The 25991-nt window shown below is 41.5% G+C and overlaps 2 protein-coding genes across 2 annotated transcripts; one reads left to right on the plus strand and one right to left on the minus strand.

The window, feature by feature from the left end:
• The first annotated feature begins 1307 nt into the window (after positions 1-1307).
• LOC127216501 (calaxin) lies at positions 1308-16316 on the plus strand. Its single transcript, XM_051177209.1, has 5 exons — positions 1308-1367; positions 11042-11197; positions 12236-12340; positions 15103-15254; positions 16185-16316. Exons 1-5 carry the CDS (start codon positions 1310-1312, stop codon positions 16314-16316), a joined length of 603 nt encoding a protein of 200 aa, XP_051033166.1. The 5' UTR covers positions 1308-1309.
• Rbm48 (RNA binding motif protein 48) lies at positions 14849-25901 on the minus strand. The gene is made up of 6 exons (XM_051177194.1): positions 25632-25901; positions 24953-25143; positions 23064-23209; positions 21558-22117; positions 19103-19196; positions 14849-14951 (listed from the first exon to the last, which is right to left on the minus strand). The coding sequence occupies exons 1-5, from the start codon at positions 25740-25742 to the stop codon at positions 19110-19112; spliced, it is 1095 nt and encodes a 364-aa protein (XP_051033151.1). The 5' UTR covers positions 25743-25901; the 3' UTR covers positions 14849-14951; positions 19103-19109.
• Positions 25902-25991: the final 90 nt, after the last annotated feature.

A 25991-nucleotide genomic window follows, 5' to 3' on the forward strand; every position in this document is an offset into this window, starting at 1 on the left:
AGGACTCACCTTGGTGTTTGGTGACTGTAGAATAGCAGTCTCCTGAGAGGTATAAAGGCTATTTCTGGGATGTTGCCCCTTATATTAATTTCATGGTTATGATTATGTGTGAGTTAGTAACATCCTTCCTCTGCCAAAACTGCCCTTTTTCTTTCTTGGGTGAATTTTACAAACATAGCATGTCTGTTACAGAATGGCACTGTGACAGCTACCAGAAGTGATGATGTCTGTAGAAACGTCTTGATGCCAGCACTAGCTTTTTTGGTCACTTCGGACTCCTGTGGTTGCCCTTAGATGTTTTAAGTACTCTAAGAGTGTCCAAGTGTAATTTTATTCAAAATACAGATTGGTACCTTTAGTCAAGCTGTGCTGATTCCTCTTTTCCTGTCATTTCATATAAGCGATATAGTAACCTCAGGGAAAACAAATGTGAACTGCTGTCTTCAGACTTAGCTGTTGCTTTCACACAAGAAATTTGCCATATTTCAACTTAAAACCACTGGCATTCTTCAGGTGTATTTGTAAAGGGAGGTTGAGAAATCTTTCTTTTCTCAGTTGTATCTGCTTTGTTATAGAAGTTGTTTTATATTTTATTAAAAACTTAGAGGGACTGGGATATGTGTTCATGTATCTTGGGTTGAACATGAGGCCCTATGTTTACACCACCCTCAAAAAGAATACTGTGTCCTAAATCCTGAACATGGTTTTGATATTGTCTCACCTGTTGATTTTCAACACAGAGACTAGAAGCCAGATGTCTGCCCTTCCAAGGTCTCACAACAAAGATTCAACGAGACAGTGAACATTTTAGCCAGCTTAGGAGTCACACCATATTTTCTTACCATTAGGTGTAAATTGGAAGCAACTAAATAGGCTTTACATTTGAGAAGCCCCTGTATATGAGGCTGTGTGGGTCTCACGAGAAGTTGCTTGGTGGCTTTAGGCCTTTGAAGGAATTTGGGAAATCATTGCAATCTAAAGAAGGGCTTTGCAATCTTTTTTAGTTATAATGTTTAAATAGAGAGAAAATTGTTTTTAATTTTGACTGAGGGACTAGAAATACCATTTTACATGATGTTAAATATTAAAATGGCTACAGGTTTCAGATAGATACAACTGCACATGTACTGAGTGGCAGCATCCACTTGTTTATCTTCCCAGCTGCTTGAGAGAGAACATTCTGTCTGGTTGCTAGGAAGTTGCCATGACCACACTCTGCTTTTGAGTCATAGAGTTAGTGCTAGTGTGGGACACTAGCTTGGAAGTAGACTACTTGGGGAAGCTGTGTGCTGGAGCCACTCTCACTCAGATGGAACAAAGGGCTCTGAAGAAACTGGTGGAGTCCATCAGTAAAACTGTCAAGAGCTGTGAGTACTAAGGTTTCCAACCCTGCCTCTGCACCTTGGTTCAGGGAGACAGATGTTGGTTGGTGGATTAGTTGGGCTTGTTGGACACCAGTGAGTTCTCCGTAACCATACACTAAGAATCCAGTTTGGATGTTTTTTTGGTCCTTAAAAAAAAATAAGAGCTGCACATGGTGTCACTTATCTTGAATCCCAGCACTTGGGAGGCAGAAGCAGGTGGATCTCCAAGGCCAGCATGGTCTACATAGCAAGTTCCAGGTCAGCCAAGGCCACGCAGTGAAACCCTATCTTAAAAAAAAAAAAAAAAAAAGGTGGGGGTGGTGATAAGGGGCTAAAGAGATGGCCTAGTGTGAAAAGAACTGCCACACAAGCCAGATAGCCAGATAACCTGAGTTCAGCCTCTGGGGCCTTGATAACTGAATCCAGAAAGCTGTCCTTGACCTGCACTCCACACACAAAATAATAAATTACAATTGGATGAGCAGGTGAATCTTCACCATGTACTTCGAAACAAGCCATCAGGTGTCCTGATGTCTTAAAGTGTCTTAAGATTTTGATTTTATTCTGTTGACAAGAATTTTATTTTGACAGTCCCAGTGGTTTCTGGAACAAAATTCAGTTACAGATTACTTCAGGGACTAATAGAAATAGTAAGGTGATTTTAGCCAGTGAGATGGCTCTGCAGGTAAAAGGATTTGCCATGCAAGCCTGATGGCCTGAGTTGGATTCCTGGAAACCATGGTGGAAAGAAAACCAATTCCCAAAAGTTCTCTGACCTCTACACTTGCTTGTACATATATACAATGATAGCAAAATTTATAAATACAGATCATATATCAGAACAAAATCTTTAGGGTTGGAGTAGCAAGATGGCCCAATGGGTAAAGGAACTTGATGCTTGGGGGGATGCATACCTGACAGCCTTGAGTTTAGTCACCAAACATGTTAAGTAGAGGAAAAAATGTTCCACAAAGTTGTCCTGTCCTCTACTCATACTTTATGGCATGTTGGTATACCCACATACACACCCAAAAAGAAACTTTTTAAATATAATTTTAGTCAGGCATGTTGGTGAACAATTTTAATCCCAGCACTCTAGAGGCAGGTAGGTCTCTGAACTCAGAGCTACTCTGATCTACATAGAGAATTTTAGGCTAGCTGGGGCTATGTAGTAAACAGAAACAGAATACTCAGTGTGGGGCTTTCCATGTTACAAGTCTTTGCCTATAAAATGAACTTAATAGATCAGGATTGTTAGTCCTTGCCCTGAAAGCTGTGGCCCTCTCTTGAGTGTTTCTCAGACAGAACTTCAAGTAATCCTGACTGGTCATCTTTAGTTGACTAGGCATTGGCCTTGTTTAACTTTAGCCAGTCTCCACATTTCCATCTTTGGGACTTTTCAAATTGGGCTATGAAATACCCAACGCCTTTAAGCACTTCTCTGGGTCTTTTTTGCCACCCTGGTATTACTTGTTTTTTAGATAACACTTAAAGTTTTATACATTTAGCCAATAATGAGTACTATAAGTAATGATTATTGCTTATGTATATGCACATGGTATACACATGCATTCACATACATGGAGGAACTGTATACAATATGTAAGTGGGGGAGGCTGGTATCTTAGTCTCATTTTGTTTCTCTAGGGTTTGGTTTGGGTTGTGTGCTAGGCTTTAATGACTGAGCTCTCTCTCTCTCTCTAGTCCCTAGGGTTTCTTTTTTTAAGAGTCTTAACTAAACCTGGAGCTCACTAGTTTAACAAGATCCTTTTGTGTCTGCTTCTCCCGTGCTGGGATATTGTCAACTGCTACACCCACCAGCTCTTCACATGGATGCTGGGGATCCAAACTCAGGTCCTACTCAGCAAGCATTTTTATCAGCTGAGACATCTCCCTTAGTCCAATTACTGCTTTTTAAAGGGGGCCTATTTCATAACATGGGAAATTTTTTCTTTTTACTATTTATTTTTAAAACAATCTTCTTTTACATACCAATCCCATTTTCCTGCCTCAAAAACGAAAACAGGTGTATTACTGCATTTCTTCATTTTTAAAAAATTTTGACATTGATTTTTCAGTTTTGCTCCAAATCTTCAGACTGAGTAGTTAAGCATAGCTGTGCCTTCAGGGTCCCTCCCTGGTCTAACTAGTTGCCTGTTTTACACTTGGATTGTGACATGAGAGGTGTTTACAGGTAGAGAACCAAAAGCCTTAGAGTCTTCTAGAGTCACACACTGGCTTTTCTGATGGTGACATTGATACAGGTCAGATTCAGAGCCTCTGTACAAAGGATTATCATCTTGTCCACCCTGCCTGTCATCCCAGGCAGCTCTGGTGGCTTCTGCATCGTGCTCTGACACAATGGGCATGGACGGTTTGGTTTGCCTTGGGCTTCCTAGGAGAACTTGTGTTTTAATTTTTCATGGTGTACAGTGTTCCAGGACCATATGAAGAAGTTTCCTAGGGTTTGGTTTAGACTAATGTTTCTCAACCTTCCTAATGCTGTGACATTTTAAGACAGTCCCTTGTGTTGTGGTGACCCCCCAACCACAAAGTTTTGCTATTTCATAACTGTAATTTGCTGTTACGAATCGTACTATAAATATTTTTGGAGGTAGAGGTTTGCTGAAGAGGTCACAACCCACAGGTTGAGAACCTCTGGTTTAAAGCTTCTAGAAGGAACCTTTAGAATTTATGACATTATGAACAAAGGCCTCTTATGCTCAACAGCCCTCAGACCCTCAGAAAGCTGTGACCTCACAAAAGAAATTCTTTACAACATAACTTGCCATATTCTTTTAGATCAGTCTAGAAAACTTTGTTTTAATATAAGTTGTGTTTATTAATTTTGAGTATCTTTCTAGAGTTCCATTGCCCAAAAAGGTAGGCACTAGCTATATATGACCATCTGTAAATGATTACACTTATAATTCCGTTTTCTTCATCTCACTAGCCACTTTTCCAGAGTCAGTATCTACCTATGCAGGATGGCTACCAAATTGAACACACAGATAGGAATATGTCAGAAAGGTCTACTGGGTGTTGCAGCACTAAAGGTACAATTCCAGTCCCTTTTCCAAATAGTAATTGTCTTTTAGTCTAGGCACAGAGGCAGGGGATTCTGAATAGTGGCATCATAGCTGTGCAAACTGCATTCTTGCAGGATTAGCAGATTAATATTAATTTCATAATAGATTTACATCAAGTTACACTGGGCTCACAGTTCTCTAGTAGACTGCCTGTGTATCGCTTACTTCAAATATGACAGGAGATTGTGGAGTGGGGATAAACGCACTAAGGTGCCTGCCATGCCAGGGCATGGCTCTGGGTTCAGTCCCTGGCAGCACATAACCTGGGATTGGTGGCTCACACCTGTATTCCTAACATGGCAGTAGAGACAGGAAGATTAGAAGTTCAAGGTTATTCCCAATTATATGGAGTTCAAGGCAAATCTGAGCTACAAGAAATAAAAATTAAAGTTTGAAAATAATAGGAGCTACACTATCAGAGATGGACTGCCACCTAGAGGTAGTCTTTAGAGGAGGGACTGAATTCAAACTTTTCACTCCAATCTTAAGATATAAGGAGGTAGAGAATTTTCCAGCTATTCCTGCTCTGTTTACATTGACATGTCCAATAGCAGCTTTTAAATTAAGTTTCTTTGTTTCATTTAGTTGTGTGTTCCTAACACTGAAGCTTGCATTTTTATCTCTGAAGGCATTTTGTCAGGCACCGTGCCAAAAGCTGGTGGACACTATGAACTGCATCTCCCTGTCTACTGGGAAAAGGAGGGAAAGTTTAATATTTGTCCTTGTGGATCCAAACCTTTTATTCTTAGTATTCATGAGTGTTTAATAAAATTAACTCAAACTTAAGAGCAGCGCCCCCTCTAGCATCTGTGAGGCAAAATAACATACCATTTGTACAGTTTGCATACATATTTGCATGCATTTCCTAATGAGCTCTGCATGGAAGGTTTAGTGCTGCAATAGCAACAGTCACTCCGCTGCTTTCTCAAATAAAAGTAGAATTCACTGGGCAGGAGCTAGGAAAAGGAATAATACAAAGTGAGCCTGGAAATGTAGTTTATACTTCTAGATGCTGGCAACTCTAAATCTCAGGAGAGTGAACGGCCCACTTTCTGGCTAATAGGCTAGTGGCATCTTGCTTTACAGGGGCACCAGACAGAATCACTTCAGAAAGGTCCTGTTTCCTAATACTACCACTATTGGAGGGCAATATCTCAACATACAGCAGGGGGAACATACACAAGCCCATCCCACATAAGTGGCTTTGTATTGACTAATATACATACATGATTACAGCAGCACTCCATCTCTGGTATTACTCATAGCTTTGGTAAAAGTACCAAAGTTGCATAAAATGTTGACATTGGGGACTGCATGAAAAGGATAGAGGAGGAGAACCTTGTTCAAATTGGTCAATTATTAAAATATTTTTAATTAAAAGTATATTTTTATTAATCGAAACTGCTAAACATTTCCAATTACTAAAATATTTAAAGCTTACTACAGCTGGGTATAGCAGTGTCATCCCAGCCCTTGGGAGGCTAAGGTAGGAGAGTCATGAGCCCAAGGCCGAAACAAACAAAAAAACAAAAATAATCTATGCTATGCAACTGTATAGCCAACCCACATCAGAAGAAACTGCACAGCTGCATCCCTAACACTGCCCAACCTGTAAGTCACTGTAGTACTTTAGTACTACAAATGCCCAACAAAATCAGAGTATGAAGGGAAGGGTTTATCTTGGCTTGCAATTTAAGGATACAGTCCACCATGATAGGGACACCATGGAAGCAAGCATCGGAGCAAGGGTCACATTGCATCTACAGTTGGGAAGCAAAGAGATGAAAGCTGGTGCTCCGTTCACCCTTTTCATTTAGGGCCTCATGGGCAGAATGGTACCGCCCATGTTTAGAGTGAGTCTTCTTCCAGCCTCAGTTAACCCAATCCAGAAATTTCATTATCTCCTAGGTGATCTTCATCCTGCCACGTTGAGTGTAATTTTTCTTGGGGAGACTCATACAGTATACAACAGAACAAAGAAACAATTCTACCCAAGTCTAGCATGCCGAGCCAGTGAATTTATTTACAGGAATGTGGGTAAAGGATCTTATAGGAACATGGATGACTCACAGCATCTATCTCACCAGAAAGCCCACTCTAGTGTGGGTAGTGAAGAATACTACATCCCCTGCTGATACTCCAAGAAGCCTAGTTAACAAAACAAAAATCTCAGTGCAGGATGTGGATATCTCCCTGAGTTGTTGGTTAGAGAAGCCCCAAAACAATGCATACTATTGTGATCGCTCTTGACTTCCTGCCAGGGCTGGAAGATAAGACTCTGTTGCTGGAGATATCACACTTTGGTCACAGAACTTAAGAGAAATCAAGCTGGAATAGCTGAGGCTTCCTTCCTGCAGGCTAGCATTTCCGTGCCTGGTGGTGCTACTGCAGGCTTCTGGGGGGAGGAAAGCTATTAACACTCTTACCTAGTTGTAAACACTAAGAGCTACAATAGCAACTGACCTGGCAAGATGTGTCTATTGGAGCAGTAGCGGTATGGATGTTTGGGGGGTAACCATTTCTAATTGCAGTCAAGGCATGCTCCAGAGCATGGAACTTTACCCCTGATCAAGAGCTGGCTGGGCAGTGAAATCATAGTACCCCAAAGGAACCCACTATAATGGTTTTGCTGAGAGGACATGGTCAAACTGCTTTCTAAACGCCCATGCTTGTATAGAATTAGTGCTGCTCTTCGTCCTCATCAATAAAGTTTTATTGCAATGGGCAGCGGTAATATAGAGATTCCTAACTGGTCAAAGTGCTGAAGTAAAGGCTGGTAGAGTGCTCAGGCTCAAATAGCTCAAAGAACATTGCAGAAGCAGGGAGACTTAGAGAATGAAGAGCTGGAGGATGGGAAGGTGTGTTACAAAAGTCTTTCTTGACATGGCATTGCTGTTGCACTAATGAACTTACTGCAACCATGATTGCCCACACAAGACAAGATTGAGCCCGTCAATATTTCATCATGAGCACCCCCCCAGGGGCTACTGACAGTTAATGGTGGCTGGGGGAAGGGATATCACACTTCAGTGGTATGCCACTGGTAAATTGCCCATGCTTTCTGGAGGTAAACAACCTCCCACATGTGGCCATGCAAGCAACCCTTAATTAACTCAGTGTGGCACCCACAGAGAAAAGACACTGGGAAGATGACTTGCGGGAAAGTTTTCAATGGGGGGGGGGAGTCATAGCAGGTGAAAAAGACTAAAATTTGTTATATACATGCATGACTGTCAAAGAATTTAAAAAGTTGCATCTCTGCAGGCAGCAGTCAGTAGGAGAGTGCCTTCCCAAGTGTTTGTTACCACTTATATGACATTCAAAAGCACAACTTTCAGGAGCATCCTCAGACTTCACCTTCCTGAACCTTACCGGTTGTTGGTCTGCATGAGCCTCCCTCCTGGATGGAAAGGTTTGAGTCAGAGGAAATGGAAGCATTACAGTTGGTATTGTCCTTCAATCATAGGGCCCTGTTTTCACTGTATGCTATTAGCTGAACTGGTCACAAAAATCTCACTGCATTGTTTTGTCTGGGACAGGGCCTGGAACCCACTGTGGGCTTGAACTCAAAGATCCACCTGCTTCTGCCTTCTGGGATGAAAGGCGTGCACCACCACACCCAGTCAAATCTCAATAGTTTTGTTTTTGTTTTTGGAAACAGGGTTTCACTGTGGCTTTGGAGCCTGTCCTGGAACTAGCTTTTGTAGACCAGGGCTGAACTGGAACTCACAGAGATCCTCCTGCCTCTGCCTCCCAAGTGCTGGGATTAATGGCGTGTGCCACTAACTCCTGGCTCTCACTAGTTTTTAAGGAAGCTACTCAGACCTCATTTATCCAATGAAATCAGAAGTCACACAGCTGGAGGCAATAGCACATGCCAGTAACACTAGTTTGGAAACTGAGGCAGTAGATCAAGACATTCAGGCAAGCCTGGGTTACATTGTCACACACAAAAAAAAGATAGATTGATATGATCAGAGCAAAATACAAATTGCTGATATTCCATTCCAAAATAATATCAAGAATGTTTTATGAAAGTGGTTCAAAACTTAAATAAAGGTCTGATTATCAACCAACATAGTTTGGTAATTTTTGTATTTTAAGATATGCAAAGGTGAGGTTCATGATCCAAGTTCCCACCAGGGACCACGTTGGTCTGTAGTCCGCATTACAGCTGCAGGCCGTGTATGTATCCTGTAGTCCTTGTTGCCACTGGGCACCATGTTGATGTCCATAATCCAGGCTGCTCCTGGCTGTTATGGACAAGCAAGCTCTTCTACAGTGGTACTGATGAAGGCTGCAGACTCAACTGAGAATAGAGCCACTGAAGGGTTCTGTGACAACCTCCTCCAGCCCCCATACTCCCAAAGAGAAACAACCTAGATGGAAGCCATTGAAGAGAGCCCTTAAAAAATTGTAATAGAGAAGTTAAAGTGTAGCTCTTCACAGCTGATGACTCAGTTATCTTTAAGGGGCTGGCCTTAAAGTTTGGTCATGCCCCCAATGCGTATATGGACAACATAAATCGGACTTGGTGTATTTCTTTTTCTCTTTTTTGGAGCAGGGGAGGGTACGATGGTGGGGATGGACTTGGAAGTATTGGGAAGTGAGTGTGATGGGGTGCATTGCATGGAATTCCCAAATAATAAAAATATTATGTTTGGAATTTTTTTTAAAAAAAATAGTATTTCCCATTTTAAAAAATCTGCCAACATGTCCCATGGAGCTGCTGCCCTCAGCACTCAAAAGCCCCAAGTGTTGAAGCTGCCTCCTAGGTAAGTAAGTACTACTCCTTCAAGAGGCCCTGCTCCAGACACCTCCACTTAGAATATTTCATCTCTTAGCACCTTCCCTAGTCGGTAATCCCTCCCTTTGGTTTGTGATTTACAATACTTTATTTAATTAACAATTGGTTTAAGAGCAGCTGGAGATCAACACACACTAGGCAAGTACCCTACCGTACCCCAGTCCCTTATGCATCTCTTGACAAGCTTGCATTAGCCTCCAAGGCAGGGGTCATGCCTGTATCAGCTCCCTGGTTCATGGCTGTCCCATAAAACTCAGACAAAGGGATAAATACTGATTCCTCTACCAGAGGCCCCAAAGACTGACTGCCCAACTCCCCCCCAACTGAAACTAGTACATGAACTGGCTTTTTGGAGCCCATTCCCTATAGAGAGATACCTTGCTCAGCCTCAATGTGTGTGTGTGTGTGTGTGTGTGTCTTGGTCCTGTGTGTGTGTGTGTGTGTGTGTGTGTGTGTCTTGGTCCTGCCCCAAATGATGTGACAGACTTTGATGATCTCCCATGGGAGGCCTCATCCTCTCTGAGGAGTGGATGGGGGCATTGGTGGGGAGAATGGGAGGACAGGAGGGAGAGGGAATTGGGATTGATGTGTAAAATGAGATTGTTTTTAATTTAAACTTTAAAATTAATAAAAGACTTAGACAATGAATAAAAATAGCCATTACATCCTATTTCAGGGCTGTACTGGTATAGTATGAAATTATATTAAGGGGCAAGAGATCTTAATTTGGTTTACAAAATAAATGTTATTAGGCACCTTTGAAACTGCTTACTCTCTAAATTATCAGTCACTACCCTAAGAACGACTGACTACATTAATCAAACCACATAGAACCCACCTGTTGTACACTGATTATTTACAGAGAAATTATTTTTTTCTGCTCGCCTTCCTCCACAAAGACGAGGAAAGGATCGAGAAAAAGCAAAAAGGAAACAAAATAGGTGGCAACCAATTGTCACTCAGCTGTCTCAAATAGCTGCGGAGTCACAGAATTAGACATTCACCAGACTCCGGGATCTGAGATCACCCAGGGCATTACTCAGCTGTTCCTAGAGAAGGCACTGATGAGTTCTTAGTCTTCCTGTTGAGGACAAGAAAGGGAAACTGGGATTAGAGAGATGTTTGCAGAGGGCCTGAGCTCGGTTCACATGGTGGCTCACAACCATCTACAACTCCAGGTCCCAAAGATCCAATGCCCTCTTCTAACCTCCAAGGACACTGCACTCATGTGGCACAGTTATACCTGCCAGGAAGACACCCACATACATAGTCATAAGACCAAAATAAATAAATCCTAATAAAGAAATGGAAAAGAGTCCAGACGCGTAGAGTCTTGTCCCATCCCCAGGGCTGAATGCCTGATTCCTGTCTTGACTGAACCAGTTAACTGTACATGCCTATATGTCACTTTCTGCCAGGCAGTCGTAATGCACACCTTTAGTCCCAGTACTCGGAGGCAGAGGCAGGTGGATCTCTATGAGTTTGAGGCCAACCTGGTCTACAGAGTTCCAGGACAGCCAGGACTGTTTGACAGAGAAATCCTGTCTTGAAAAACAAAGAGCAAAACAAAAACAAGGAAAAATCACTAAGATGTTAGCTGACTGTGTGACTATTCCAAATTTCCATTTGAAGCCTGCTAGAAGCAAAACACTACAAACTACTCTAACGAATCCACACCATCACATCATATACAGCCATTAGGCATAAGAACTAAATAGCTGCGATTGCTGCAAATAACTCAGTGATTAACTCTACACCTTATTTTTCTTCTCATTTTACAGTCAAGAAAAGTGAAGTTGAAAGTCTCCTACGCCTTTTCTTTAGCTTGGTAGAGAAACCCAATGGAAAGCTTGCTAATGCCCGCATGGACTGCAACACATTTCGAGGGATCCTGCACAACATATTTGGAATGACTGATGATATGTTGATGAATAGGGGTAAGAAGACCCAACAAACTGAAATGTACCACCTGAAAACTGAACCCATCTGCATGTCCTTTTCACAAGACTAGATTTGCCCTCAGTGCCAAACTAGAAAGGAATAATTCTACTAGGAGAGGGCTGCAAACAGTACCTGGAGATTGGGGTGGGGGGTTGAAGATGGTTCTTTATACAAACCCACTTAGAATTTTGTAGCTTATAGCAGGGAAGTTTTGAGAAGTCACCACCCTGAACTAAAGAGTTTAGCAGTATTTTTTTTTAAAGGCTAAATAACTAAGGGCTTTTAACCATGAAAGTCCATGCCACCATGTGTCAACCATAAATTGACTTTTTTTTTCTTCATAGAAAAATAATGACTCCTTATATTGAAAATATTTAATGTCACATGTCTAAAACAGGTATATCCAGTTAAGTTCTGTAGTAAAGCATTAACATATACATTTTGGTAAGATTTGACACACACATACCTGTGAAGCCACTGGCACAAATCAAGTCATCGATACATCCCTCACCCTCCAAATTATCTATAGGATAATAAAGTTTTACTGGTAAGTTTAACAACTGGACCAGAAAGACAGTTCACCAGGTAAAGGTGCCAGGTCTACAAGGCTTTGACCTCCACACAAGGGCCATGCACAAACACACACACACACACACACACACACACACACACACACACACACACAGAGAGAGAGAGAGAGGATAACTACATAAGAACTGAAAAATATAATGTTTAACATTAGTAATTTACTTTGAGATATTTTGAAAACTACAACAGATTTTTCACCACTTTTTATTTTTGATTATTTAAATTATGTTATTAATCAGCTCTGTGGACTTTCTTGGCTTTAGCATGAGATACCAGAAATGAAAATCATTATTGCTCATTGTGTGGAATGACTCCTCTGCTTTAGAAATAGAGGGAAACCCACATTTCCAATAACTTTGATAACCCCCTCGATTTGTAAGAAAAGCTATCTACCTAAACAAATAATAAAAGTTACAATACGCTCACACATTCTTTTTCTTTTACAGTGTTCTTTGTATTTGACAAAGACTGTGATAACTATGTAAACATACAGGAGTGGGTTAAAGGATTGTCAGTGTTTCTCCGAGGGACTTTTGAAGAAAAGATGAAATGTAAGAAGTTTACTGTGCTGGTACACTGACAGAGCTGTCACCCACAAAGTGACAACAGCATCTATTCTGGAGCTAATTTAGAGTCACCACAGCTGGCAACACATTCAGGTTTACGGAAATTGCACAAAGAAACTCAAAACACTTTCCAAATACATGGTGGCAGCATTTGGCAGGTGGTCACAGTATGGCCTTACTGATGACACACTCAGCTTCCGGACTGGTGGAAACATTCCAAAGGATTTACCTAATAGCCACAGGGTGGTAGGTCTCACTCAGAGGTAGAAAATAGACATTTAAAGGGGCCAAAGACAGCCCAAGATAAATTGTAATTAGGCTCTCTACCCAAAACATTCCAAACTGAGTGAAGTTCTCATCCATCAGCCTTTGTTGATGTACTTCTTTCCAGGAATGTTTGTTCACAAGTGAATGCTTATATAATCAAAAAGCTGAAATCAGTACTCTCTAAAACAACCTTTGAAAATGCCTCAGGACATCTAAAACACCTGACAAATGGTTTGTCAGGTGAGGGCGCTTGCCACCAGTTCTGACAACCTGAGTAAAATCCCCAGAACCTACACAATAGGAGAACCAATCCCTGAAAGTTGTTCACTGACCTCCATGAGCATAAATACATGTATACATACATAAATGTAAAAAAGTAAGAAAAGGAGGGCTGAAGAGATGGCTCACTGGTTAAGAACACTGGCTTCTCTTCCAGATGGCCAGAGTTCAAATCCCAGCAACCACATGATGGTGGCTCACAACCATCTATAATGAGCTCTGGTGCCCTCTTGTGGTATGCAGGCAGAACACTGTACACATAATAAATAAATCTTAAAAAAGAAAAAGCCCACAAAAGATGAATTGGGGGACCCAGTTGTGACTTACTAAGTCTGCAATGCTCAATTGTCACTAGGGTGGGTGTTTGCTTACAGCCCAGGTTAAGAACAGCCACTAAGGGTCAGCTGACAAAGCTAAGGTTTCTGAGTCTAAGCTTGGCAGGAAATGGGTCTCAATGTTGGGTTGTGCCTGTGTTACTTTGGCATCATTTGTTGTCTTTCCACTGAAGAAAATGTGCCCTCCACAAGAGAATGAGAACAAAGCTCAGCACACACTAACAGCGCAGACATTACTATCCCTCTGGTCTTCATGACTGAGGAGAGGGAAGTGAGAGAAGGCAGAAGACAATTCAAGCCCACTGGGCATTGGGAAGCTTGTCCTGATCTACAGCTCTGCACGGCAACAGCTCTGGCCTACAACTCCCACCACCACTCCCAGGGGGATGCCCATTTCCTATGTTTTACTCCTGCTGTCAGAGTTCCCTGTGAAGAATCCTGCAAACAGAATAAAAACCACTTTAGACACCAGTTTTCAGGGAAGCAAACTGCTTAGCATATCCATTTGCTTAAGAAAAGACTGCAGTTCTTTGTAGATGAGCAGATTTGTATATCCTACTGCTCTTTCACTTGAATTTTAATTTGGGACATAGAAAAAAGAAGATGCCTGAAGGGTAGAGGGAATAGGAGTGCTTGCTGCTTTCCCAGGAGACCCGAGTTTGATTACTAGCACCCACACTGATGGCTCACAACTGTCTGTAATCTGTCTAGCTCCAGGAGATCCAATACCCTTTTCTGGCCCCTGCAGGAACCTGTACATACAGGGCATACACCTCCATAGACATACATTTTCTAATGAAATATTTCTGAGCTAAAGATTCATTAACATTTTAGAGCAGTATTTCGAATACCAAACCTCTCTGACTCTGTTCTCTTTAGTTCTTTTTGCACTATTTCATGAAGTACAGTTCCCACTCTATGGTGTTTAGGGTGTAGTGCTGGGGATTGAATCCAGAGCCTCACATGTTCTTATCCACTCCACTTCATCTCCTCCGACCATAACAGAGTTCGTACACAAGTGTCACGGAGAAGTGGAAAGCTGTGTCATGAGTGTCAATCCTCATGGGAGCAGTCATCACTGAACACAGTTGTGGCACTGAACAGAGTTACATCATTAGTTAGCATCACACTGAAGACAATGTGTTTCCCTAATCCCACTTCCTAAAATGCTTCATACAGTTTAGGAGAAATTCATTAGGAGGACACTATTTCTACAGTAGGCTTGTTCTTCAACTTACATGTTATGTTGTGGACTGGAGAAATTTAAATTTAACAGATACCCCAATTATCTGACACTCATTTATTCCTGGTTTTTGCTGAGACATATAACTACACTATTAATAAACTCCAGGAAAGCTATTTCACTGCTACATTCCCAGGACATGAGTAAGGTCATCTGAGAGAGAAGGCACGGAAGGTTCCTCTCCAGAGAAAGGCTTGAAGATAGATAAGGAAGATGGGCAGAACCCAAGGAGATGACTGGGTTGGGGGAGTCCTTTTCCAAGGGTGCAGTAAAGTGTGTGCTTTATTTTTATATATAGTGTATATCAGAGAATACAAACATACCACACACACTTCTCTCAACATACATATGCAAGCATACAAACAGAAGTTGGTTAAAAAATCCACTTCATTTATTGCAGTTTGATACCATTTTCAACTCCCAAATCCAGGGACTGTGAGCTGTTCTTCTAGCTCCCAAGAGGTATTTAATCCTGTGGAAAGGAATTTAACAAGAAGCGCTTTATTATAAAACCTCTGCATATAATGGATCAGATCAGTCATTGTATAATTATCATTTATCATCTTATGCTGAAATAACTAATATTTTATTGGTTCAATTTTTGATTCCTATGCTTTATAAAGTCTGTTTTGAAGTTTATTATTTAACTGGAGATGGTTATATTTCCCGAGAAAAAATTTTTGACATGTTGAAGAACAGTCTCTCCCAGCAGTCCCCTGAAGAGGAGAATGATGAAGGCATAAGGGAGTTGGTGGACATAATCCTGAAGAAAATGGTAAGCATGAGCATGGCAGTGCACTGCATTCAAGCAAGTAGCTGCCGCGGGGGACCACTGAACCAGCAATGCTGCTTACGAGCTTGCCTACAAGCAGTTCTCACTTGCTTTTTTATTCGCTCTTTTGCTCTACCCACTACCTAGAACAGTGCCTCACTCAAAAGTAGGTGCTCAGTACATATGGAATGGTTCGGTGACTATGCAAAATAAATGCTAGTTTAATTATTTTCAAATATTACTATCAGTAAAACCTCGTCAATTTGGGGGATGGCTGGATTCAATCGATGTAAATTTTCATGGGTTTTTTGTCTTCATTATCTCACTGTTTCAATTTATCTAAATCCTCATTTCAGTGAAATAACAACAAAAAATATTTGACCCTTACAGAGTACTTACTACATAGCAGGCCTTTCAGGGCCCTATATAAGTACTCATTCATTTTATCCTCAGAACTATTAGCTCCATTTTGCGGATGAGAAAAACTGAAGCAGAGAAATTGTGGTGCAGAATGAAAGCAGCAAAGCCCGGCAGTAGTGGCTCCTTGTTACAGGAACAGCAATGTGCACTCTTTCTTACAAGAAGCCGGGACTGTTTGCAGTGGGGCTTAGTGAACCCAGAGCTGCCCCAGCAAACTCAGAGACTCAGAGAAGAAAGAGTAGGCATGGTAGTGCACACCTGCAATCCCAGCACTTAGATATCTGAAAGACTGCAAGTTCAAGATGAGCTGAGGCAACACTATGAGACTGTCGCATACACACAAACAGACGGACACAGAGACAGACAACAGTGGGAGAAACAGAGAGATAGATGATAGATAATGCCTTCAGCAGTAAGAACTTAGAGTTGTACTTGCCAGTCTAGATAGCTGTTTTCTATGGCAAAATTAAAGGAGATTTTGATCATTTATCATGAAATCATCTTTCTCTCTAGGATCATGACAATGATGGCAAGATCTCTTTTGCAGACTTTGAAAAAGCAGTGAGAAAAGACAGGCTTTTGTTGGAGGTATTTGGACCATGTCTACCAGATGCAAAGGTAGTTTTACAAATACTACAAGCTTAAAGTGGATGTGGGAAATTTTTCACTAAAATTATCTAACATTTATTTATGTGTATGTGGGGGGAGGGTTCACATGCCATGTGCTGGCTCATTTCATGTCAACTTGACACATTCTAGAATCATCTGAAAGGAGGGAACCTCAGCTGAGAAAATGCCTCCATAAGATCTAGCTGTAAGGCATTTTCTTAATTAGTGATTGATGGGGAAGGGCCCAGAGCAATGTGGTTGTCATCCCTGGGCTGGAAGTCCTGGGTTCTGTAAGAAAGCACAAGCCATGAAGAACAAGCTGGTAGGCAGCACTCCTCCATGGCCTGCATCAGCTCCTGCCTCCAGGTTCCTGCCCTGTGTGAGTTCCTTCAGTGATGGACTACAAGTGGAGATATAAGCCAAATAAACCCTCTCCTCCCCGGCTTGCTTTTGGTTATGGTGCTTCATAATAGCAACCCAATCTAGGACATGCCACCATGCTTGTGTGGAGGTCAGAAGACAGTTTATAGGAGCCTGCTCTCTCCTGCTACCATGTGGGTCCCAGGGAATTGAACCCAGGTAATCAGGTTTCTATGCAAGTGTCTTTATACACTGAGCCACCTTGCTGGCCCAATTAAGGAAAAAATTTAAAGGACTAGAAAATAATACATGATGGCCTCTCACCTTTGTGGCTTCAACCCATTGCTAAACTGTAGACAATCATAAAGCTATCAGCCTCATTCCAGTTTGGGACTAAAGATGGTATTACTATTTCAGTAATTATAGTTAACAGACTGATTTAGCGTGTTACCTTTTTGACCACACAAAGAAAAAGGGAATGAGCATGTACCATGTCAAACAGGGAAAGATAAAGAGGCAGGAGGCATCTTCATACATACATGTACACACACACATCCCGGGGCATGGGCAGAGAGAGAGAGAATGATGACTCAACACAGCTTAGCAGAAATGGACAATCCTGGGAAGATCATTTAGGATGGAGCAGCCAGCAAACAGTTCCATTACATGATGGTCTTGTGGTACCTCTACTGGGAACCCCTGAAGATGCTTCCAGCCTCCTCTTCCTATTTTTATGATTGACATGACACATTCCTTTCCTATCACAGCCACTACTGTGTATGTTAGTGAAGGTGGATAATCAAACACTCTTCTCACACTCACAAAACAGGTCAGGAATGTACTTATGAACAGAGAACCCATATAACAGCTCCTCCCATGAAGGCCATAGAGAAGTTTCTGGATTGCTACAAACTACACTACATGGAAAATTAGCATCTTAACCATTTTTAGCAGTATAATAAAATCTCCAAAACCCTTTCATCCTGTGAAAATGCAATTCAGCACCCACTAAGCAATTCCTTATTCCTCCTCCTATCATTGTGACACACTGCATATACCAGGGTCCTGAGGTAGAGACACAGCTTTATAGCTGAGCAGCCTGATCCAGCTCTGTGTGAAGTCTGTTAGTATATCTTGTGCCTGAGATTTCAGCACAGCAATCTATGTAATCACCTCTCTTGCATGTAGAACCTAACCCCTCGTTGGCAGTTTCCTGCAGCATTATCTGGCTCTGAAAAGTCACACTGGCAGAGCTGATAGTACATCATGGCAACTGAAGTAACCCTTATTCTTACAACACAGTCAGATCCAACCTGAAGAAAGCCTTCGGGACAAGAACTGGTATCCATATAGCACACGGGGCAGCATGTGCCTTCTCAGTTTATTTTTTCCCAGAAAAGAAAATAGAAACAGTCTGTACAAAATTACATAATCCATTGACAAAAGAAAAAATACAGATATGTTGACAGGGTAAAAACCTAAAATTTCCAAAATTGATTAGTTTTTGGCTCACCATAGTGCATGGACATTATTCTTAGAAGTTAGATACCATGTAGATTTCTTTTTCTTTCTTTTTTTCTTTTTTTTTTTTTTTTTTCTTTTGGTTTTTCAAGATCGGGTTTCTCTGTGTAGCTCTGTGTAGCCAGCCAGGCTGGCCTCAAACTCAGAGTTTGGCTTGCTTCTACCTCCTGAGTATAGGGAATAAAGGTATGTGCCACCACCGCACAGCCTAGGATGTAGATTTCTAATACCAACTTTGTTCTAACATTTTATTGCATTTTTCCTTTACAGAATTGCCTTCATTTCGAAGCTCTGGTATTCAGAAACAACCTGACTACTAGCTTTTGAACACAAACTGCTCAATACCTGAATTAAAAGTCAGATCCTGACTACTTTTATTTGCATTATAGGTTTTTTTTTATATTTGTTTCAAACAATTTAAGTATTGTAATAATTAATACAAGCCGGATGGTGGTGGCATACACCTTTAATCCCAGCACTTGGGAGGCAGAGGCAGGTAGATCTTTGTGAGTTTGAGAATAGCATGGTCTACAAGAGTTGAGTTCCAGGACAGCAGGGCTACACAGAGAAATCTTGTCTCAAAAAAATGATAAAGGAGACAGTGTGAAAAGAACAGTTTCTGTCACACTGAGTGTAGATCCAAAAAAAGATTAAAACATTTGCAAACAGTTTAAAAGAAATTAAAAATAAATAGTTTGCTTTAAAACACCAGTAGAATTAAAATGGGCTAAACATAAAAAAAAAAAAAAAAAAAAAAAAAAGATCTTTCCAGAGAATATCAATTTAGCTTGGTGTGGTGGCACATACCTTTAAACCCAACACCCAGGTGGCAGAGGCCCAAGGCCATCTTGATCTCCATAGTAAATTCCAGGCCAGCCAGGGCTACCCGGCAAGACACTGGCTCAAAAGGGAAAAAGAAAGAACAGACAAGAATAACTCACTGGCAAGCTATATTCTTCTCCTTTGTTTTTGTGGGTGACTTGTATGCACATCTTCAGATTTGCCCTCTGGAGGCTTCGGTACAGATGAAATCACCTAGTTTGAAAAGAAAGAAGTCACTCAGCAGTAGACCACAGCAGAGAATAAAACTTGAGACAGAAATGAGCACATGTAGAATAAAAGAACACAGAACCAACCAAATAAGGATTTTTTTCCTTGCAAATGTATGATTAACAAACTAAGAGAGGGAGAAAGTACAAACATACCAAAACCAACCAATGAATCAAACTAAAAGACCAGGTAGGTTCCAACAGATTCCAGTAAAATTCAGAGAATCATCAGAGAATTCCCTGAAAACATATTCTAAAAACCTGGAAAATCTGGAATAGATAAATTCTTAGGCAATATATTGATGGTCCAGCCTGACTCATCTTAACATTAGAAGCCATCTGGTTACAAGGTCAAGTTCATTCTGCTTCCTGTAAAACTTGGATTTGACCATGTCTTGACCCATTTCTTGGAATTTGACATGTTTCTATCCTATACCCTGACCTCCACCCTGTGAGATGTTCTGCCAAATTCCTACATAACCAAAATTCCTAAACTCTTAACCCTTGAGAGCCCTCTCACCTTGCAGTTCCTGAGCTATATGAATCCCACTCTCTTCTGTGTTCAATGCTATTTCCTCAAATCCTGCATTAGGGAGACAGCCCTGGCTGACAGAAAACAAAGCTTGCTTAATTCAACTAAAAGAATTTGGGTAATGGTCTTTACTCTCGTTTGGTATAATTGACAATATGGCCTATTAAAATTAATACAAGAAGATATAAACTATTGAAATATATCCATGACAAGCAACAAGATTAAAGCACCAATAAAGTTCCTAGAAAAGTAATGTCCAGGACCAATGGATCCACTCCTGAATTGCCCTAACTGTTGCGAGTAGGTTTTTCCCGCTGGTCTGACCACACTGCCACACCAGCCCCAAATAACACACAGAGACTCTGTATTTGATATTATACCGTTGGCCATACTAGTTTCTTATCAGCTAGCTCTGTCTTAAGTATTAACCTATTTCTATTAATCTAAGTATTTCCACGTGGTCTCATCTTACCAGAGAGTGGGGCCGGTGTCCCTCTCCCCAGTCTCTCTATGCTGACTCCTCCTTACTACTTCCTCAAATCCTCCTTGTTTCCTATTCCTGCCTATCTTGCTTTCCTATTGGCCAACAGTACTTTATTCATTAACCAGTATCAGAAACATATTTACAGAATGACATCTCCCATCACCCTAACCCTTAAAGAAGAGCCAACACCAATGCTTCTCCAACTAGTTAAAAAAGCAAAAACATAAAGAACTTGCTCTATGAATACTGAATACATTCTTATTATTCTATTACCCAAATAACTATTAATAGTAAGTCAAAAGCAATATAAGACCATCCATGTGTGGGGTGTAGACTTTACACTTTAAAAATGTGGTCAGCCCTGACTGTGACAGCAGTGACTCTGCCTCAGTTCAGAGCACCTAAAGACACACTGCGCTGGCATACACTGAAAAACTTAGGTAGAATTATGTTCATGTACATGATATTTTAAGCAATTCCTCATCCTTTACCAAATAATATTCACTAGGTGAAAATAAAGCTCTCTGTAAAAGAAATGAGGCTACCTTGGCCTCTGTCACACTGCAGAAGGGGAGAGCACCTGTGAACAGGACTCTGAACCTGGGAGTTAACTGTAAGAACATGCTCACGGCCCTCCATGCAGGATTTTGACAAGGCCCATCTCCACTCCACAAAAACAAAGCTTTCATAAGCTACTTCAGACACTAACTTTCTTTTGTGTTTAGGAAATAAAAAATCGTGTAAATAATGGGAAAAAGACAATGTGATTTCCAACTAGCTCAGATCTTGTTAAGTTCTGAGCTAAGACCTCGTCTTAGAAATCTCACCTCGTGGGTTTCGGATACGGTAGTGATGGAGCATTTGCCTACCACAAATCCCTTCGGTCTGTTCCCGACAAAACTAACTGATTAAGTAATCAAAATCATTGTTTTATGGATATCTATCACAAAAGCATTAGGACTTTGATGCAATCTGCAGTAACTTTGAATTTAAGAGAAATAATTGATTATAACGGTCAATTTTGGCTTGTTATTACTACGTAGGAAATTTTAAAAGGGGAGGGGAGGAGAGACAACTTCTGGAATCTACTATCATAGTCTGATTGGAACATATAAATTTTGTACCTATGCTGACATAAAAATATATCTGTTCACTGTTAAACCAAGAATTACTGCCAAATAGATACCGATCAAATTTATTGTTTTAGAAAATAAAGGTAGGAAAATAAATCAAAAACAAATAATTACAATGTTTTAGTTCCTCTGAATAATTTCCTATATAGTTGTTGACTCTACAACTAAATTACCTCAATTAATAAACAATTACCTCACCTCTTTAAGTTTACTCCGAATTAAATTTGCCGTTGTATTCAAGGAGTCATCTTGCAGATCCACAGTGGGAATACCTGGTAACTTAGGTCCAATCACAACCTCGTTACTGCCTGTGTTTGTTTCAGGAAAAGTTCCAAGTTCATGATCACAGTCTCGCCTTCTTTTCCTCTCCTGTAGCTGTGTTGTCCTAGGCATAAATCTGCCGACTGACTCTGAGGTAGTAATGGCCTCTTGCACACTAGTGCAAGGTAGTGAATTTTTGTAAGTGTTTATCTGTAGTTTTGGGGAACAGGTACTGTAGTTAAGATGGTTTGATAGTTCACTATGGTTCCTACTGCTACTACAGGAGTTTGATGCTCTGTCTATATGTTCTCCATATGCTTGAGAGGCAAAATAGCATAAAGGCAATTCACAAGAATAAGGAAGACAAGGAGTTGAGTTCTCAGTAGAACTGTTCAAGGCAGTTGTGCTAAATCCAGGCACATGTGGATGGAAATCTTGTCCAGAATCTTTTGTTCCTTTTTGCTCTGGAACCAGTTTCTTCTTTGTCATATAATAGTCTTCAAAGTTATATTTTTAGAAGTTGAAGAAAAGGTAAACAAATGGTTCATTAATCATTTTGATAATTCAGAATCTTGTAATTCTAAAACCACCACTAAAACCTAACAAGCTCTACTCCCAAAATTATACTTATAGAGCAGGGAATGCACTGATAAGATTTAAAGGCTTTTGAAAGGACAGGAGAAGGTACTGTGTCAAGCTTCCCTTTTTCCTTGCTTTCTCTACTTAATTACTACATTTTCTTATTCATCTATCTAGGATGTCTCACAGTTCCCCTGGAGCCTCCTTTTCTCCCTACTTAAAAGATAATAAAATCTATTCTTTTACATTTTCCACTACCTGTAATCTTAGAAAGTTTCCCATACCATTGCATAGAAAGTTTTAGTTTCAGAATACTGTACTATATGGTTAAACCATGTTTAGTTCCTACTTGTGTCAGGAGAAACTCCGCTGAGCGTGTAGACATTTGAACCAGCTGCTGATCAAAAATTGTTCTAACATCTGCAAATCACAATTGCTTCTTGCCTTCATGTTAATCACTGGACTGCTCAGGAGGTGACACAGGGCACTTCCTGGTTTGCTTCCTGTCTACTTCCCTAATCTCTCTCACTAAAGCCTTGGTATTTTGGTTACTCTGTAGGACTTATGGCTCCTTAAATGAATGGTGGCAATTTATTTCCCCAGGTTTAAACATGTAACCTGGTGCACCTTCCATCTTTTCTACTCCCTTTCTGGATAACATTTGCTAAAATTCAACCACCTCTCAGATCCCACAGGAAATATTCCACAGACCAACACCTCTCCCTTTCTAGTCAAGACTGTACAGTGCTCACCGAACCTGTGGGTCAAGTCCCCGGAGATCATGACTGAGCAGGAACTCCAAGATGACACACATCCCCAGCAGTGCCCGATACACAGAGGGTGTTTACAACAGACTTTGCCTACCTTTGTTTTTAGTAGCTCGTGCAATGTAAGCCTTTCTTTCTTCTAATTTTTTTCTAGTTTCTTCAACTGTCTCAAATTCTGGAGCATAGCACACATGAAGTAACCCACCAAAGAAACTCTGTTCATCCATCTTTTTCTTAGCTATCCTAAAGAGAATTAGATAATTTAAAGAGAACTCAAAAGAGAAATACATAAATTACATGGCTTAAAACAAACTATTTACTTTTACTGTTTTTATTTACACTTGCGCAAAGGCGTATGTCTGCATGTGAATACATGCATGTGAGTACAGTTGCCTAACAAGGCCAGTTCCAGGATTCCCTGGAACTGAAGTTACAGGCAGTTGTGAACCACCTGACATGGGTGCTGGGAACCGAACTCCAAATCTGAGTTCTCTGGAACAGTGATAAGTGCTCCTAGCTTCTGTGTCACCTCTCTAGCACCAGATACACAGCTTTTTCTTGCTTGCTTGCTTTTTGTTTCTCTTTTAGATAGGGTCTCACTATGTAGGCCTGGCTCTCCTGGACTATGTAAATCTGGCTGGTCTTGAACTCACAGAGATCTGCCTGCCTCTGCCTCCCCCAGTGCTGGGAGAAAGTTATTTTATTATTATTATTATTTTTAATTATGTGTAAGTATGTGCAGAGGCTCTGGCCTGGAGCTAGAGTTTACAGACACCTGACCTGGTTGCTGGGAATCGAACCCAGGTCCTGTGCAGGAGTAGTACATGCTCTTAATCGACAAAGAGCCATCTCCCCAGCCATGGCTTTTAAAACCAGATTTACCTAAGAAAAAAGCTTAACAGGTATTCCATAGTTTAAGGAGCAAAGTATTTTGGTGTGTGTGTATTGGGGGGGGGGGGACTGGGTAAGATGCTTTGTTTTTGGATGACCCCACTCACCCAGAAAGTTAATAAAAAGATTTATATTAGAATTTATTTACTTGTATGTATGTGTTCTGTACATGTACAGAGAGAGACCAGAAGAGGCCACTGGATCCTGTGGGGCTGGAGTTACAAGTAGTTGTGGTCCACATGATAGGGTGCTTGAGAACTGAACCCCAGTTCTCTGAAAGAGTAGCAAGCTACCTTAACCACTGAGCCAATCCTCCAACCCCAAGAAATCATTCTCCTTTTCCCTCTACTAATAATTTCAATAGTGTTTCAGCTAAGCTAAAACACTTGCTCAGGCTCAGTGCCTAGGTTCAGATCCCTGACATCCACAAAAAGGCTGAGCACGGCAAGGGGGAGACAGAAGGGTCACTGAAGCTCAGTAGGCTTCATTCTAGCTGATGAGCTCTAGACTCAGTGAGACCCTACCTCAAAAAACACAACAGAGTGCAGGGTGGCGGCACATGCTTTTAGCTGGATCTTAAGAAGAGGAAAAACCGTGCTTAGCAGGATTTTAAAATCTCCGAAGGAACCAGGACATAGGATTGGAAATTTGCTTCAAAAACAGTGAGGCACAGATATGAGAGAATGGAAATAGTAGTTTCATAAAGTTAGCCTTTGAAAATGCTGAAGAGCGAGCTAGCTGATGATGTAAATTATTGTTACGGTGCTTGACTAGCACATGTGAAGCCTGGAAGGGTAAGAAACAAACAGGAAGCCGGGAGGTGGTGGTATACACCTTTAATCCAAGCACTGGTGAGGGAGAGGCAGGCAGATTTCTGAGTTTGAGGCCAGCCTGGTTCTACAGAGTGAGTTCCGGGACAGCCAGAGCTACACAGAGAAACCCTGTCTCGAACCCCCCTAAAACAACAAACAAACAAACAAACAAACAGGGAGATCTAGAGTGAATATGTGACGTGGACATGTTTGGGAAAATCCCAGGGCCAAAATGACAGCAACAGGAATACAGGAACGTGGGTACTGCTTAACTTGTACATACCTTGCACTTTGTAATTTCACAAATTTAATGAGATAAACTTCTGTAAAATCCTCTGCTGGGTATTCATCTAGAGGGTTATACTGTTCAATCGCACCATACAGAGCAAATCGCTCAACTAATTCCTTCATGGCTCCCACTGCAGGAACTCCTTGTATTAATAAGTACTGAGATTCCAAATTGATTGTATATACCTAAAAAAAGAAAAAACAATAAATGTACTCCAGACATGCCTATGGCAAATCTGTCGCTGACTTTTTGAGAAATAAATGGAGCTTTGAAAGCAAGAGATACTCTAGCCAATCCAATCTGTAAATCAAACACGCACAACTGTCACTCTTCTCGGCTGAAGGATAACACTCCCCGCTTAAGGGTATCTGACTACACCATTTGACAGACGTCTTTTCCACACGCCGACTCCAGAGAAGTTAATGGAAACAGTCCCTGGCATCTCACCCAGAGCTTGTCCCGTGCGAAGCGCCACTGTACACACGTGAGGCACAAAATTAACACCGGGTTCTGCTGGAGCGACGGTGTCGTAAGCAGTTAACGAGGGTGGTGATAAACTTTGGTACCCGGGCCAGGCTCCCTCGTGCCTCGTCCCTGCCACGTCTTTCCCTAGGCCGGCCACGGGGAGCCAGTGCTGCCTCCTAGGAAAGCGAGGGAACAGAAGCCACTGTACCTTGACCGCACGAGGACGTCGGCCCTCCCGGTATGGGGCCCGCGAGTCACACACAGCCGTCTGGACGTGGTGGTCGAATATGCAACCCGGCTTCCCGTCGCTGGACGCCATGTTGCCGGCTGTAGTTGTCGGCGCCAGAACAACATCCGCCGGACGCGCTCCTCTGTGCCCAATGAGAGAGCAGAATGCGGCGAGCGCGCTTGGATTGGCTGCACAATCGACCCCATCGACAATCGTTTCCTGGGAGCGAGCCTTCGCTCGGCTATGTGCCGCCCCCTGGTGTCTCGGAGGGGAGATGGGGGCGTGACAGCGGCCTGACCGGCGGGGAGGGGCGGGCCGATCGATAGTCTCGGGCTGCGA

Source organism: Phodopus roborovskii, unplaced genomic scaffold, assembly GCF_943737965.1.
Source record: "Phodopus roborovskii unplaced genomic scaffold, PHOROB, whole genome shotgun sequence".
Classification (NCBI taxonomy): Eukaryota; Metazoa; Chordata; class Mammalia; order Rodentia; family Cricetidae; genus Phodopus; species Phodopus roborovskii.